We start from the raw sequence: 18113 nt of genomic DNA on the forward strand, positions 1-18113 counted from the left end.
AAGACTGACTGTGGATGGTGGGGGAGGGGCTGGGGTCGGACTTGAGTTCTCCATTCCTCACAGTGTTCCTTTCTGTTAGGAGCTGGCATCGGCCCCACCATCCAGATTGGTGAGGAGACGGTGATCACTGTGGATGCCAAGGCTGCCGGGAAGGGCAAGGTGACTTGCACGGTGTGCACTCCTGACGGCACAGAGGTGGACGTTGATGTGGTGGAAAACGAGGACGGCACCTTTGACATCTTCTACACGGCACCCCAGCCAGGCAAATATGTCATCTGTGTGCGCTTTGGAGGCGAGCATATCCCCAACAGCCCTTTCCAGGTCACGGTGAGTCTCTGTAGGGCTAGGGAGGAATTCACATGTGCCTAGAAACCTCATTCGGTGCAAAGCTTAATGTGGAGGCTCTGCCTAATACGATTGTGGTTGATATGGCACTGCTGTTTGAAGACTCATGAATGTGTGCAAACAAGGTGGAGTCTTGTCTTGGGGTCGTTCTGCCTGTTTGAATGGGTGATACTGGAAGTCGAGTCTTATTGACACAAAAGCCAAGATGCGTATTGGTGGTGTTATTTTACCTGAAGGTGGCTGGTCCGAAGGTAGTGGGATATTTCAATTTCAATTGATTGTTCACAGTGAGTTACAGAGTGATCTCCTTGTTCTCTCTTCCCCCCTTCTCACTACTACACTTGACTAGTCTGATTCTGATTACCTGAAGGTGTGGGCACAGTATGAACAAAGGCTCTCCGTCTCTGTTTTGGACACTTCTTGTCTGTGCCTGTTCAAAAAGCCATGGCATGTTAAATGGGGCAGCCATCCTGACCTTTTCCTTTCTGCTTCCCTACAAGTGTAAAGAAAAGGAGGTAAAAGATGGTGCCTGGGTTGTAGTCCCTGGGAGGGAGATGGGGAGAGTCCTCCCAGGTGCTCTGTCCAGAACTGATCTGTTGAAAGGTAAAGCTGATACTGTTTGTTGGCTGGATGCAGAGAAGGGAAATTGACTCAGAACGCACAACCACTTGATTGTGGTGAGGAGGAAGAAAGAGACTTGAGAGTCCCCTTTAAAACATGGCAACACAGTTTGACTAAGCATTGATGAGGAATACATGTCTCTATGCCTATGTAGTGTGCTTTTGCACTCAGCCACCAGCCTGGTAAACTAATCTAAGCTGATTTGACATCTGGCACTTAAAAAAAAGCCAACCCACTACTTCCACCAGCTTCCCTTGTTGGGTGAGGGAGGAGGCAGGTGCCTTGCCCTTAACAAAAATAACACCCAGTCTATGCCTCTGATCTGAGCCATGAGAGATTCACTGTAATGAGAATCTTCTGCAAGGCCTTGTGGCTTCTCCATTTTTTTCTCTGTGTGTGTTAGGTCTGAGGAAACTATGTTCTTGACTCAGTGTGGGGTTCTGTGTGTCAAAAAACCAATGATCAGTCTTGATTTGCTCTTTGAAAAGAAATCTGCATCCATCATCAGTTTTGAAACACAACTTAAAAAGAAAGAGGCTCAACAGCAGAGGGACAAGCTGCTGTGCAATGTAGCATAATAAATACTTAAGTCTGCCTTCTAGGAAGCCTGCCCAAAACTCCACTCCAACCTCAAATTTTGCCACATTGCAGTCTTGAGGGTTAGAATATGTTTTTAAAAAACTGATTATCGGCATGTCTGATTACTTATATTTGCACGGGAATCCAGTGGGTAGGACTTGCAGTATTTCTTGTCCTGCCATTAGGAATTTTTTTACACAAGCACACTCTTCAACATGCTTCAGAATAATCAAGCTCGCAGCAAACTGCTCAGTCCTGCTGATAAACCTGTGAGTTACATGGGAGAGGATACCTGGGCTCTCCTATTGTGTAGACTGGGTCCTTTTGCTTTTGTTTGTAGGGGGATCAGTTTTTGCAACTGAGATGAAGTATGCATTAATACGGAAATAGTAGAATTCTTGTCTGTAGGTGGGGAATTGCATTTTTGAATGCTTCTCTGTGTGTACTTCCTGTGGTGTAGTAAAATGGCACATAATTTTAGTGTAGCACCCTCTCTCTAATGGTCTCCTGAGAGGAGTGTTTTTAAAAAGAGGGTTCACTGAAGTGGTGTAGTCTATAATTCTACCAACTCATTCTGCATAACGTGTAGATTTAGAGCCCAGCAGGAAGTCTTTTACATTTGAATTGTACTGATGCAACTCAACTTGTGTCTTTTTTAAAAATGCCATCTGACAGCTAAGAGTGAGCTAGCAACCCACACAGAAATGGTGCGTGTGCGCACGCGCTACTTGTCCTCCTATAACATGTGACTCATTGGTTGGCTTTCATAAGCCAAGCCTTCCTGTTTAAACTGTTACTCACTCTTTCCAGATTCCAACACAAAAGGAGCCCTCTGGCTTGTCACAAAGAAAGCAGAGGGAGGGGTGTTGGGAGAGTACAGCATCCCTTTCTTCTTTCTGGGTATTGTCTTGCTTGCTTCTAAACAAGCAAGCAAATGTTCCTCAGCCAGGGAAGTTTTGACTCAATGGAAAGCATTTTTGAAGCTGATCTTCTGGTACCCCACCTCAGAGTAAAGAAACTCAAGTCTATCCACTTGAACACAGATTCTTGAAGTGCCAGGCAGGGGGCTATAAACTTCCACTTTAACTGTATTTAAAAAGAAAAAGAAAAACCCTTCATTTTCACACGTGATATAGGACCTATTTTGTCCTTAACATTGTTCTAGCACTTACAATCAAAGCTGTGCATATTTTCTTGGGAGACGGTCCCACTGAGTTCAGTGCAGCTTACTTCCAGGAAAATCTGCATCGGAATGCAGCTAGGACTGGCCCAAGACATCTTGGCCCCTGAGGCAAAGGGCAAGATCCCCCCCCCAAAGTCAATTCCATATACAGGAGCTGACCATATTTGTACTTGACTCTTCAACACCAGCAATAGACAGTGCTCCTGAGGGCAGCAGGCTCACTTTGAGGTTGCAGGACAGGCTGTGTGGGTCCCAGCATCTGGTGCCTGAGTACCTGAGGCGGGCACCTCACTCTGCCTAATGGTGGGGTCTGATTGAAGCCTAAAGTGTTCAGAGCTCTTCATATTAGCTTGGTAATCCTTGGCACACTGACTTCTTTTCAAGGGATGTCAATGTTGCAGAAAGGGGTAGAGTGGTGGGAGGTCTGCCTGAGGCCCTCCAACTCACAGCTGGGGTGTGACTTAAATCGCAAGGGGATTTCTGTTGTTCATTCAGTATTGTGCTACAGTAATAGCTCATACCCATGATTACAACAGAAATTTTTATCCAGATCTTTCTGGGGTTTTGTCCCTTCTACAGAGTGGCCTGGATGCTGCTCTGCACCCTCCCCCCCCCAAAAAAAGCCCTGCCTAAATTAGCTTCTATTTGGATCATGCAGGCTTCTTAAAAAGGTGCAGTCCCACTCTGGGGAATGGCTGCTAATTAATTTAGCAGAGTGTTTTGTTCTCTCAATCCCTGAAAGCTGGTGTGTGTGTGTGTGGGGGAACATCCTAAAAATAGCCAGGTGTTCTTGTAGCAATGCAGTGGTTTATGTGCTGTCTGTGCAAAAGAAGCACCATTCTGAGCCTACAGGCCACATTCCTAGGCCACCTCTGCCCCAGACACATGTTGGCACTCTGTTGCAACATGTGTGTTTCATGCAGTGAAATCACTATTTTCTGTTGGCAAACAAAGCTGGCTTCCTTGTGCAGTCTTGGTCCTACAGCACTTTAGCTATATGCAAACTTCAAATACTTAGCACCAGAGCGTGTGGCTTCTAGAATTGCAGAAATTATTTTTGGGTTTGAATTGGGGGGGGGGCACAGGGTGGCTATCTCTCCCAATGAACCTTTGCTAGTGTGCCTGGATTGTAGTAGTGTATGACCCTACTGAGGTTGGCTTTCTGAAGATCTTAGCTTAAGCAAGTTCTTATCTCTCATGATGGCTGACAACTCTGGGAGTGGGGAAGTGATGACAATGCTAGATTTAAACCAGAGCCCTTTCTGAAGTAAATTCTTCTGCAAGACAGAAGAATCAAAATTTTGGCAACTAAACAGGAAGGGCCCTATGTGGCAACATTGGTATGGGAGATGCTGCCCTCTAATTTACCTGAGAGCAGGCTGGATTGTTCTGTGCAAGGAACAAGCGCTGAACTTCTTTTTCTTGCAAAAGGGCTGGGCTTGTCCCAGGAAGATGGTGGCTGATGTTCCTCCTATGGGGTGACTTTATGGTAACATCCTTGCCAGGAAGGGCTGTTGGGTTATTGAGCTGTTCCTGCCGTTCTAAGTGCTGTAGCGCTGTAGTGGTATCATGGCCCTGAGCCGGCCTCTCCATTGGTCCATTCTAACACTCTTGCCCCATTCCTGCCACAGGCCCTGGATGGTGAGCGCCCGACCCCCCAACAGATGGCCCAGCCGATGCGTGCCCCACCCTACGCATATCCACCTGGTGCACTGCAGCCCTGGGGACCAGCAGTAACAGTTCAGTTTCTTGGAGGAAAAGCTAGCCCAGGGCATTCTGGGTGGAGGAGCCACCCCATGGAATTCAGTTGCCTGCTTTGCGCTGTTTGGCATTGCTTGGGGCTGGGTTGCTGCTTGAGGCCACAAGGTCAGAGATTTCCATCTCCCCTTAAAGAGTCTGCACCACAGGATTAGATTTTGAACCCACATCTGGAAGCTGGGGATGGATTAGAACATCTGCTAAGAAATGGGAATCCAGTTACAGGAATGATCCACCACCTGCCTTTGCCCTGAGGCTTGTTCAGCTGATGTTCACTTTTTAAACATTTATTTTCTGTGCTGCTTCAGGCAAACAGAAAACAATGTAGACATCAATCCCAGGCTAGTCTTGGGCGATATGTGGGGTGGATGGCAGAAGCAACAAAATCCAGAATATACACCAGCAAATCTGTTTGCCGGCAAACCGTGAGCTGCCCCATGATTTTAAGAAAAAAAGTGTGTCAGACTTGGAGACAGAGGAACATAGGAAGCATCTGTTGGGGTCTAAGTGTCTGCTCTGCCTGGGACCCTAATGAGCTTCTGCTGGTCAGGTTCCTTCTTGGCGGCAGCTGTCTAATTCTTTTATTGAAAATTCCAGGGCTGGAACCTGGGACTTGCTGTGAATCTGTCCCCTTTGAGAAAACCTAGACTTTCCCCCTTCTCCCCTAAATCTGTTCTAGGGGTTCCCCCATTCCTCCAGAGCAAACTTGGGGAGAGTATTTTAAAATGCTGCTTACCTGAGGCAGCAGCTTCTTCTTTTTTTTCCGCTAAGCTAGGAGACATCTTGCCATCTCCACAAACTTGTATAATTGTGGATTCGGAATCCTTGAAAATAGGTTCCTTGTTGAGCAATGCTAGTCCGACTCAGATCAACCTGTTGAAATTAAGAGACGTGACTACATTAATTTCAATGGGCCTACTCTGAGTAGGACTTAGTTGAATACAATCCTCAGTGTTGGAAGCTGGTGTGTACCACTGTATATAGGAACAGCTTCAGAGAGCAGAATCAAGGCAGGTGAAAACTCCTGCTTTTGCTTGTGCAGATAACCTTGCAGCAGCAGTTCTTCTAGTGCACATGCCTCGCAATGGCCCACAAGAACCCAAGTAATGGGCTCTGCAGCTCTTTGGAGTTACCTGTCTGATGCGTTTTGCAATCCTGTTACCACTTTCTCCCTCCACTCCCGCCTGCTTTCACGCTAATGCAAATGGGATGCTTCCAGAAGAAACTTCATGGGCACCTCCCCCCCCCCCGCTTTGCCTTTCCTACACCTGAATTCCAGGGGGCAAAGAGACCCTCCAGAATGTGACAGGATTGGGGCTTTTCCCAGGGTGTCTTTGTCTGAGGTCATATCCCTCTATGTCTTGATGCCAGGGAGGGGGGCCATCCGTGCTTTGTGTGTCGTCCTTGTCCATACCTCTGTTGTTTGGGGGGCTGCCAAGTCAGATATCCCGGTCAGCCTGTACTATGTCCACCTTTCCAGGATATGAGGAAGTGCAGCAGGCTGGCTTTACTGCTCTTCTCTCTCTTCAGGGGGCGGGGGGGCATGACTAGCGTTTGTCCAAGGGCAGCCACAACTGGGGAATCTTACTTAAGTTGTTTGCTGCTCGGTGACTGCCGATGGACATAACTGGGAAATGAGGGGTGAGGAAGCTGTGGCCTTGCAGATGGTGTTGGCCTTCCAACTCCCATTAACCCCAGCCAGGATGGCCAACGTTCAGGGATGATGGGAGCTGCAGTCCAGCAACATCTGGAGGACCACAGGTTCTCCGCCCCTACTGTAAAAGGTAGTTGTGCACCAATGGGAATCCCAGCACTTTCCACTCCACTCATATCTAGGCCAATCAGTGCCAGGCAAATGGGACAATGGAGCATAGAGTGGTGGGGTGCTAGAACAACACTCCTTTCTGCATTTGTACCATGCAGTAGTGACTTTTTGAGCTAGTAGCTAGCAATGCAGACTGGGTCCCTCACATAGTTTCTATCTTAGGAATAAAAGCTCTAACTCCCAAAAGGACTGAGGCATGGGGGGTTGACACTTAGACAGAATAAGCTGCGCAGGAAGCACCATCCCATTGGGAATACTTCTGAAACAACTGTTTTTTAACAACTCTGCTGGCTTTTGTTTCACCCCCACATTAAATAAAAAAAGAAATGAGTGTAATCTTGAAATCCTTTCCAAGACTAGGGAAAGCAAAAGCGAGTTCTAATCGCTTGCCAACTGGAGTACGTATTGAGAGTTAGAACTCCCAATATCCGTTCCTACACCAAGCACCCATTGGAATGGCTCTCAGTTATATATAAAATAACCACTGAGCTCCAATTCAGAACCTGGCATTCTGCTTAATTAAAAATTCTGGCTTCAAAACTCTTCACATCCCAATATTTGAAATGCAGACTTCTATAAAATCTGAAATTTCCATGTATAAGAGGAAGAGAGTTCCCCAAATCCATCTTTATTCAATAGTTCAAGTGGCTTGCTAGCCAGCTTGCCTGCCTACATGCTGCTCCCCCTCCTCCTCCCCCGGCTGGCTAGCACTTGGGAGGCTGTTAGAAGAAACCAGGTGGTTTTTCAAGGTCTGTCTTTGTCTGCTCTATGTTCCATCGCTGTTTATGGATTCCTTCCATTTCTTCCCATCCCTCCTTGTCTTGTCTGGCTCTCAAAATTAAAAAAAAATGTTTCTCACTCCTCTATTGGGTTGGCGGGATGCCTCTGTCTTACAGGCAACAGATCGTACTGTCAACGGGCTAGACGCCGGCCTGCGGCCTTTTGACTTAGTCATTCCTTTTACCATCAAGAAAGGAGAGATCACAGGTAATGGATTGAGGTGTGGCTGAAGTGACTTAGGACACTGCTTTTATGATGTAAGGCACAGGTAGCCAACATGGTGCCCTCCAGAGGTTGTACTTCGACATCTGGAGGGCACCATGTTGGCTATCCTTGGTGCAAGGCTTTGAGTTATGGGGAAACCCTTAGTTGGGTTTAAACCCAGGGCAAACGTTTATAGCCAGGGCTGTGTATGGAGCAATACCCTAGGAGCATAGAGTGTAAACTAGAGGGGGGGGCAGAACTCAGCTTCCTGATCTCTGCTTTTATTTAAGTTTGTAGTCCTTATGCTTCTGAAGATAGGTTAGGAAGCATGTGGCAGTGTCTGCTGAAATCAGAGCGCCAAGTGAATAAAGGTTTCCAGTGGTTTGCAGGGTGGGGATGCTTCAGTGCCTTGTCTAGTTTTTTTGTCCCTCCCCATAACTAGTAGCAGCAAAGTAAGCTCTAGAAGATTTTTATGCAGGTTGCAGAATATCTGCTTTTTTGATACAGAATGTGAGTTACCTGGATGCAGAACACACAAACATTTCCTTAATACATCTGTTCAGAAGGGCATCTGTGTAGATATAGCTATAGCAATTGCTATTAAGTGCACTATCGCATGTAAGGATTTGATGCCAAATATTAATCACGTCCCCATCGTTTGTTACATACTTTTAGTAAATTCATAGGTCTAACCATCTAGAAAGCTTACCTACTTTCTTGCTTCAGAATATTCATCTGTGGATGGGGTAGCAAGCATAGCGACTCTAGAGCACTGAAGAGTGTCAAACTCTTAGGATTGCAGTGTACGAAATGTCTGTCTTTGCAGCAGCCCTATGAATAGCTGATGGGATTAGAGCCTTATGTGAACCCAATGGCCTCGCTCACCCCAGGCAATTGTGGGTCAAGGAATCGAACCCAGGTCCCATTAAAACATTCCCTCTGAGATCCCTACAAAAGGTGGATTCCTAGCTCTTTTGCTTTCTACTCTGGCCAACAGAAAGCACTGACTTAAATGCTTCCTTTGGCTTCTCTTGCTCCATCCTGCAGGTGAGGTGCACATGCCCTCTGGCAAGGTGGCAAAGCCAGACATCACTGACAACAAGGATGGCACAGTTACAGTACGCTATGCTCCCACAGAGGCTGGCCTGCATGAGATGGACATCCGTTATGACAACATGCACATCCCAGGTAACTTCTGCAGAAGCTGTTTTGGCTATAGATTTTCTAAGCTTGTGTTGGTTGGAGTGACTGAATGTGTGTGCTAGTAGTATCAAAAGTGTTGACCTCGTGCCCTCCTTCCACCTCCATAGGCAGCCCCTTGCAATTCTATGTGGACTATGTCAACAGTGGCCATGTGACTGCTTATGGGCCAGGACTCATCCACGGGGTAGTCAACAAGCCAGCAATCTTCACTGTCAACACAAAAGATGCAGGAGAAGGTGAGTCATGCATGACCCTCTTGGTACTGGGGCTGCTCCTGCCCATGGCTTTCTGGCCAGTTGGGCAAAGCTGTAGGTTATTCAGTTCTGTGTAGATGCTGAAAATGGCAGCCTGATCTTTCCATTCATTGCTGTAGGGAAGCAACAGTTAGGATAGACTTAAGATCCTGTAGACAGCACCTAGAGAAACATTGGAGTCAGTAAGTTCTGTTGGCTAGACTGAGGATTCAGTGCTCTGCTCAACAAATCTGTCCTTGAGATGATTAGCAGAATCAAATATGCAACCGTGTATATTTTGAATTTAAACTGGGATAGTGACTTGTTTTGGATTACCTTGAATGTCAAGATAGGAACACCTTGCTCTGCTTTTGGGTTGACTCTGTTACCAGGGCACTAGGACTAATGGATCCCCCTGCCTTCAGTATTTGACTTTCTGGACATGTTTTCAGGTGGGCTCTCCCTGGCCATTGAAGGCCCCTCCAAAGCTGAGATTGGCTGCACTGATAACCAGGATGGGACTTGTACAGTGTCATATCTTCCTGTTCTGCCTGGCGACTACAATATCTTGGTGAAATACAATGACAAACATATCCCAGGAAGCCCCTTCACTGCCAAGATTACTGGTGAGGTCTGGGGCCTGCCGGTATGGGCTCATAAGAAAGGGGAGGGGGTGGGTGGTAGGCCCACACTGAAAGGCAGGGAGTGGGTGGGTTGTCTACAGGACCACACTGAAGGGGAAGGCGCCTGTCTTTCTCTGATTCTGCAGGAGATGACACGATGCGCATGTCCCACCTCAAAGTGGGTTCTTCTGCTGACATCCCCTTGAACATCACTGAGACGGACCTGAGCCAGCTGACTGCCACAGTGATCCCACCTTCAGGTCGCGAGGAGCCTTGTCTGCTCAAACGCCTACGCAATGGACATGTTGGTAAGTGGCCAAGAAGATCTCCATGTTTCTGGTTGTATCCAAAGCCGATTGGTAGGAAAGAAGATCACACAGATTTAACAATCCTCTTTCACTACTTCCCCCTCCCTCATCTTTCCGTAGGGATTTCTTTTGTCCCCAAAGAGATTGGAGAGCACATTGTCAACATCAAGAAGAATGGGTTGCACATTCCCAATAGCCCTATCACGGTGATGATCAGCCAGTCAGAAATCGGTGATGCCAGCCGTGTCAGGGTCTCTGGCCTGGGGCTCAGTGAGGGCCGGACCTTTGAACCGTCGGAGTTCATTATTGACACACGAGATGCAGGTATGCAGATGCTGAAGTTAAAATTGGGTGTTGAAAATTCTGAAACCATAAAAAAATCAAACACTATGCTGCTAGGTGGCTATTTCTCCGGATGTGTTCCACTTCTGCTGTTGGAGGTAGTTTGCATCTGAGTACCAGTTTCTTGGAATTGCACATGGGGAGAGTGCTGTTGCACTCAGGTCCTGCTTGTGGGCACCTGGTTGGCTGCTGCGAAAACAGGATGTTTGACTAGATGGGCTTTTTTGCCTGATCCAGCAGGGCTCTTCTTATGTTCTTACTGTTGTGCTGTGTGTAGTTGTGTTGCTTAATTTCGTTTAAAAGCAGCACCACAGCAAGCAGAGTAACAGCAGATGTTGAAATGCGAGTGTGCCAGCGTGTGCGTGCGTTTGCCTAAGAAAGCAGGCTTTTACCCTGCATCAGCATCACTGAGACTTAGTAAAATAAGAAAAGCTACTTTATTTATAGAAATACATAGTAGATAGAAAAGGCATACCTAGTTCTAACTAAGTAGCTAAGTTGGAGGCATAACGCCCAGGTGCGGGAGTCAGCCCCATGCTTGGAGAGAGAGAGACAAAGGGATGTCTCCTCTCTCACGGACAGCCAGAGAACAAAGGAATGGAAAGGGCAGAAGGAGGAGGGGCAGGTAAGCTTCCCTAAAGGCGTCACAGTCTAGCGACAGAAGGAAGTCAGTCAGAGCATCACAGGTAAAAGGTAAACAGAGCCTATCCATCTGGAGGACCCTAGCCCTATCTTTCCTCTGGAGCTTAAACAAAAGAACAAAACAGGAGTTGCTCTTGCCCCACTTCCAACACTTACTACTCCTGGGGAGCAGTATGCCAGAAGTACAATTCACTCAGCCTAAATCTAGCTCACAGGGTAAAAAATTGGGAGCCTTAGTCTCTTCTCTTTCACCCCACCATCCCAATCCATCTGTCCACCAGTTGGTGAGCTCCATCTTCTGGTAGCAATGCATTCAGGAATGCACACAGGCAAAGTTGGCATACTAGTGGTCTGCAGCTTCATGCAAATTAGTTAAAATCTTGAGTATATAATTGTTTAGAGAAGCCCTTCTTGACATGTGACACATTTGACTTTTGCAGGACTTACCACTGTGCAAGCAAGGTCTGGATAGTAATAAAGCAGGGTGCAAAAAAAAAGAGGAGATTAGGAGAAACCCCTGAAGCACATACCCAATGACTGCTGGAACTCCCAAGTAGTTGGGAAGTTGATTCATACCTCTCCTCATCCGCTAACTCTGTGATAGCCTAGCGTTCAGGATTTGGAACAATTATGGAGGTGCAGAAGTCTGCATTTTGAGAATCTGGCTCTTTAATAAAATATATATACATATAAGTAACCTTGCAGTATTGGACCAAGAGACCATCTCTTCCAGTATTCCATTTCCTGCAGTGGTAAGCCAGATGAAGGAAGTCCCCCTATGAGCTTCGAGCTGGAAATGGAAAGAAAGGTCGCTGGAGTTTCTAAAACTGGGGTGGGAACCTGTTGGCACTTCAGATATTGTTTGGCCACCTCCCATCTTCCTTGGCCATGGGGAAAGGGGGAGAGAAGAAAGTTGATCAGAGTTCTAGTCTGACAATATCCAGAGGTCACCGGGTTCTCCATCCCTGGTCTAAAGGAAAAAAAGGTCTTGGTGGTCACTGGGGCAAGGCTCTAATACCCTGGATATTTCGTTGCCACCTCCTCACAGGTAACTGCTATAGAGTAACATATGCAGTATAAGCAGACCAACTTGCATGCATTTTGCATTCTTGCCACTTTTTTTCCTGAGACACAGTGTGCACACACATACTGTATATACATGCATGTATGCATAGCCTGTGGTGGTGGTATCGATGATGATCATGCCCAAACATACAGCAAAACCTGCTTACCAGAATTTGCCCCCCTTGCGTAGGCTATGGTGGGCTGAGCTTGTCCATTGAAGGCCCCAGTAAGGTTGACATCAATACAGAGGACCTAGAGGACGGTACTTGCAAAGTCACCTATTGTCCAACAGAGCCTGGCAACTACATCATCAACATCAAGTTTGCAGACCAGCATGTGCCAGGTGAGGGTAATCTCCTCTGCTGTTGCTTGTCTCATGGGACCGGGAGAGCAAATGTATGTTTAGGAAGTGTTGGTGTCTTCCGTTTGAGATGGGACAAAAACGGCCCTAATAATTGAACTGTTTGGCAGGGCCGTGGAGTCGGTACGCCAAACCTTCAACTCCGACTCCTCTATTTTTCTACTGTCTGACGCTACCCAAAATTGCTTCTGACTCCACAGCCCTGGAAAGCGCTGTAAATGTCTTTTTAAATTGGAAGCTCTCGTAGGAGCATTTTTATCGCTGCCTGAATATGCGCTGATCTTGGCATCACAGCATTTGTGTTCCTCTTGGTCCTGACACACAAAATGTTTTCCATCTTGAGTTATAGTGAAATGCTCAAATACAGCTGACTTCATGGGAAGGTTCTTTGACATTTTAAATTTATATTTTTAAAAATTTGTCAATCAAAATTTATTTTGAAGCCAGAGGCAGTCGGTACATTTCTACTGACTCCACCCAAAATTGCTTCTGACTCCGACTCCACGACTCGGACTCCACAGCCCTGCTGTTTGGACAGATTGCCACTGATTACCATCCATTTTCAGGAAATGGATGGTAATTTGGTCAACACAGGAATGCATGCCAGATGCTTCCCCTTTTACACTCCTTAGACCACCCTGCCATGCATTACCTTCCAAAGTTGCTTCTGATTGAACTACAGATACAAAGTGTTGCAGGAATGTGGTGGGGGAAGACTGTCAGCACTTTCAAGATATATATCTGCTCTTTTATGTATATGTAGCCTACAAGTTGCATGGTACAGCTTTTTGCTGCTCTGGAGGGCAGGTAAAGGGATAGCCTAATGGTTGTTTACATTTCCCAAGCAGCATATCGGGAAGAAGAGGCCTGAGCTAGTTTGCTTCCTGATTTAGTTCTTTAGGCCTCTTATAGAGAATATCCAATTATTCATTCTTCAACTTCCCAGTTTGGAGTGATAAGCCTAACAAACATGTGACAAAGCTGAATGTGCAGTTTTCTTAATGAGATTTAATGCTGGAAGAGAAGAAATTGTGTTGGGAGTGGTGAATGTGTGGAACTGACTGACATCCTTAATATTTTACAAGGAAGTTGATGCTTCCCTGGACTTCTGCCCCCAAAGTGGTCCTTTCCTACCCCTATCCAAATGCATGATTACCCACATACTGCTTTACCTTGTGCAGTTTTTAGAAAGTATCCATAAATTTGTATTTGCTTTTCCCATTTTTAACTTCCCCTCTCAAAAGGCTTACTTTGTCACTCATTCCTCTGGTTCAGGGAGCCCATTTTCTGTGAAGGTGACAGGAGAAGGACGAATGAAGCAGATGATCACACGGTGCCGCAAAGCCCCCTCGGTTGCCAACATCGGCAGCCAGTGCGACCTCAGTTTGAAGATCCCAGGTGAGCGGCTTGAGGATGGACTTGGGAGGGGAATAGAGGAAGGTTGGAGTGCCGTCTGCACCTAAATTAACCAAGCAGTGGAGAGCTATTGCACAAAACACCAAAACTTGCTATAAGGCTGAAAGGATGATGGCAGCATTGCGCCAGTTCTACCCTTTCATTTGGCACAGGGGAAGTAGGAAATTTGGTGTCTGGCATGAAAGGAAGGCCGCTGTCCTGGGGACATTGCTTTTAAAACCAGTATCTGGTTCTTGAGGTTCCGGTGGGGTGGGCTTCACAATGGACAATGCCCAGCAATACTTTGGAAGCCAGAAGATTGGACTTAATAATACAATATGCACACTTGAGCACTTTTTAAAAATAGAAATGCAACTCAAACATTATAAACCTCAGTGCGGCTCCTGACCTCATTTTATGTGGACCTCAATGCCTTCTGAATTGGCTTGTTCTCCCATCCCATCAGAATTCCTTCCTTCCTGTTCATTTCCTGACTTTTAAAGTGTTTTTTTCCCTTTTCATACGCAGTTTCAGAATTCTGTATGATAAAACCAGTTCTTTTGTTTTGTGGGGTTGCTCCCCCACCCTGGTTGTAAGGCTTAGGAGTACAAATGTGAATGGAGTGCTGTGTTTACAAGTTGAGTGGACGCTGCTTTCATTTGAATATAAACCAGCAGTTTAGGGCATTGTGTCCAAACCCTTGTGTCAGCAGAACTACTTGGAAATAATGAGGGCAATTTCATGCATGTTTTGAAAAGGCAAAATAGGACTGCTGCAGATTGACCTCCTTGAGGGGGATCTCCTTGGAAAGTGGGTATTCAGTGTACTCTTCCTCCCTCCCCTGCTATAACTAACGCTGTCTAGCAGTAAAGGCTTCACATTGTGTAGAACTTGGATCAGCTATGGAGGAAGTAGTTTGGCATTTGCTTATACAGTGAAATACTTCTGGCTGCACATGGGGGTGGGTTGTCAGCTCATGTGAGATTATTGTGGAACTAGCCCTAGTAGGTAAAATCACTGGTATTAATTGCTTGGAAGGATGTTTCCTGGCCTCAACATGGAACAATAGGGCTTGCAGTATTACTAGCCTCATACTTAACATGTTTATTTTTATGTTCAGGAGAAATGAGATGATATGGATCTGGACTTTTTTTTTTAAGGACTTGATTGCTCGAACAGGAGCAGCACACATTCTTGGCCCCGAACAGGCAGGTTTTAGAAAAGCTAGATCTACCATCGACCATTGCATCCTCCTAAGACACCTTGCCGAAAAATACACTAGCCCCTTAGGCAATGGTCTCTATGTGGCCTTTATTGACCTTCAAACGGCCTTTGATTCAATACCTAGAGACAGGCTCTGGACAATACTTCTGCAAACATCTATCGATAAAAGACTTTTATTTCTCATTTACCAACTTTACCAGCCTTCTACTTTCAGGGTCCGGTGTAGATCTGATGGATCCATGACTAACTCCATTCTAGTCAATAGGGGAGTAAGACAAGGTTGCATACTGGCCCCCACACTTTTCAATCTTTATTTGAATGATCTCAGTTCCTACTGCCAATCTACCAACTTTCACTCTCCCCAAATTGCAGACCAGGCCTGTCCCCTATTACTATACGCTGATGATACGGCTTTACTATCCCTATCCAAAATAGGCCTCAGAAGGCTCTTACGCACCTATATGGCTTATTGTGCCTCCAACCGCCTGACCATCAACTTCTCTAAAATGAAAATTCTGATCTTCTCCCCGCAGCTAGCTACATCAGTCTGGAGAATTAATGGCCAGAGGATTTCCCAGGTGCGGGAATACAAATACCTGGGGATCACGTTCCATTCTTCATTATCTTGGACCCCCCATATACGTTCCTCTGTCGCCGTGGCTAGGGCCACAGCTAAAGCGCTATTACGCTTTTATTTTTCCAAAGGCGGCCAATTTGTCCCTGCAGCCACCAGGGTCTTCGCCGCCAAGATTATCTCCCAACTTCTGTACGGAAGTCCAGTATGGTTCCTTAATCTCTGTCCCAAAATAGAGGCGATCCAATCTAATTTCCTCCGCTCCATCCTAGGTGTCCCTCGCTGCGTGTCCAACGCAGTTCTGAGGCTTGAGACCGGGATGCCCTCCCTAGAATATCTTGCCTGGACCCGAACATTGTGTTTTTGGGCCAAGCTGGCCAATTCCAATCTTGCGCAGGGATATCTCTCATCCATCCAGTTAGACTCCTTTAATACCTCCTGGGCTAAACTGGTCCTGCATAAATTTTCTTCTCTTGGCCTCCCCTGGGAGTCATTAACGCCCCTGGATTCAATTTCAATTAAAGCTGCCATCAATAGGAGACTAAGAGATATAGATCTCCAGCAGGATACAGCTAACGCCGCCAAGATATGTTCCCTTTTATACTCTGGGTTGAAGTTTTTTACTCCCCTCCCTGCCCCATACTTTGAATTTATTGACCTTCCGTGTTATAGATTAGCCTTCACTAGGGCCAGGCTTAATTGCCTAACGTCAGCCATACTTGAAGGCCGCTATCGGGGCATTCCGCACGCTCAACGCCTTTGCTCTTGCCCCTTTAACGAAATTGAATCCCTTTCACACGTTCTTTTTACCTGCCCTTTATATTCCATCCCACATGACAAGATCTTAAAACCTCTGATTGCAAATTTCCCACAATACAGAACAATTCCCGACCAATTACAACTTCTCCTAGCTGGTACTGACAAACTCATTTCACTCAGGGTCGCCAAGTTTCTACATCTGGCTCAATCCATACATGGTGAAAATGTCACAAACCCCTAGCGATGACAGATCTCACTCTTTCACACCTTCTTATTTCAATTTTATATGCCTGTAATTTTAATTTTAATTTTTACTATGCAATTTTATGTATAACGGGTCATTGACCGTACAATAAATATTGAATTGAACATGTTTATTTTTATGTTCAGGAGAAATGAGATGATATGGATCTGGACTTTTTCTTTTAAGGACTTGATTGCTCGAACAGGAGCAGCACACATTCAGTTTCTTCAGGAACAGGGTGGGAGGGCGGGGAGTACAGGTGTGTGCAGGTCTTGAGGTCTGGTGCTAGTAGCCATCGGGGAAGGAGTGAAGCTGCAGCCCTCTCTTTCTATAAGCACCTTAACTTCTGTCCCTCGTTCCCCAGAAATCAACATCAGGGACATGACAGCCCAGGTGACCAGCCCATCAGGCAAATCCCACGATGCAGAGATCTTGGAGGCAGAAAACAACACTTACTGCATCCGCTTTGTGCCCACTGAGACGGGCATCCATTCGGTCAGCGTCAAATACAAAGGGCAGCATGTGCCTGGGAGCCCCTTCCAATTTACTGTGGGCCCTCTTGGAGAGGGTGGTGCACACAAGGTCCGGGCAGGTGGCCCAGGATTGGAGAGAGCTGAAGCTGGCATGCCAGGTATGACTGTCGCCTTGAAGAGGTGGGGTCAGGAAAAAGGGTCAGACTTGGGAGTTGTGGAATGGGTGTAACCTTCCTGTTTCTGGCCCTGCTACGTGTTGCATAATACTTGTTTCTCACTTGTTAGAAATGGTTCTTTTAGTGTGGCAGCACTTAACTCTTTGGAACTCCCTGCCTGTTGACATCAGGCGGGCACCTTCACTGTATTCTTTTTGGTGCCTGATTAAAACTTTTTTGTTTAGGCAAGCTATCCAGACATGATGTTGTTTTCTAATCTTTTTTGTCTATAGCTGTTTTAATTGTTTTTAAAATGTTTTAATTACTTGTTTTTAATTGCTTTGTTGACAATTGTAATGTTTTTTGTAAACCTCTTAGAGGTTTTGTTAAATCAATAAAATGAGCACTTAAGCTGGTAGCCTATGCTTGAATAAGGCAAGCAATGCACTCTGTCAGTTGAGACAGCTCATGCCCTTGTCAGACTTAACTGCAGGGGTAGCTAACTTAGGCCCTCTAGACATTGCTTGGACTCCGAACTCCTGTTGTCCCCAGGCAGCAAAACCACACAATCTGGGGTGATGGGAGTTGTAGTCCACCAGCACCTGGAGAGCCACAGGTTTGCCACCTTTACCAATAAGAGGGAGAAGGGAACTGATGCAAGGATGCACCCAATTTTGTGTTCCTCCTACCATTTCATATCACCCTGTCCCCTCTCTCAAACTTTATGCTTCAATATCCTTGGAAAAGGGTCCTGTATTCTGTATGTGTATGGGTGATTATTTTTGTATAGCACCCATCACTCTTGCTGTCATGCCAACAACTGGCATCCCAGAACTCAAAGGTTGAAGGATCAGGGGTTTCCAATGCCTTCAAAGTTATCCCCCTAGGGCAGCCTTCCCAAACCTGGTGCCTTCCAGATGTGTTGGACTAAAACTCCCATTGGCCCCTGCCAACAAGGATGGTGCGGGCTCTGATGTGAAACATCTGGAGGGCACCTGGTTGGGGAAAGTTGTCCTAGGACAGCCTTTCCCAACTAGTGGGCCACCAGGTGTTGTTGGACCACAACTCCCATCAGGCTCAGCCAGCATTGCAATGGTCAGGAAAGATGGGAATTGTGGTCCAACAACATCTGGTGGCCCACTAGTTGGGAAAGGCTGTCCTAGGATGTACAACAGTCACTGGGGGAAAAAGCATCAAAGAAGTTTTAGATATCGTAG

At 46.3% G+C, this 18113-nt stretch overlaps 1 protein-coding gene across 4 annotated transcripts in view; it reads left to right on the forward strand.

Moving 5' to 3' along the window:
* The window catches only part of FLNA (filamin A), a 98253-nt gene that overhangs the window by 66913 nt on the left and 13227 nt on the right, over nt 1-18113 (forward strand). For 2 of the 4 annotated variants that reach the window (XM_061614247.1, XM_061614248.1), the window contains 11 exons: nt 80-327; nt 4360-4467; nt 7208-7298; nt 8343-8483; nt 8606-8734; nt 9184-9357; nt 9501-9662; nt 9783-9986; nt 11902-12054; nt 13348-13470; nt 16633-16899. In XM_061614247.1, coding sequence (XP_061470231.1) covers nt 80-327; nt 4360-4467; nt 7208-7298; nt 8343-8483; nt 8606-8734; nt 9184-9357; nt 9501-9662; nt 9783-9986; nt 11902-12054; nt 13348-13470; nt 16633-16899 — 1800 coding nt within the window. The remainder of the gene's footprint in view (nt 1-79; nt 328-4359; nt 4468-7207; nt 7299-8342; nt 8484-8605; nt 8735-9183; nt 9358-9500; nt 9663-9782; nt 9987-11901; nt 12055-13347; nt 13471-16632; nt 16900-18113) is intronic. The other 2 variants (XM_061614249.1, XM_061614250.1) reach the window with 1 other exon arrangement.

This window comes from Rhineura floridana, chromosome 3 (assembly GCF_030035675.1).
Source record: "Rhineura floridana isolate rRhiFlo1 chromosome 3, rRhiFlo1.hap2, whole genome shotgun sequence".
NCBI lineage: Eukaryota > Metazoa > Chordata > Lepidosauria > Squamata > Rhineuridae > Rhineura > Rhineura floridana.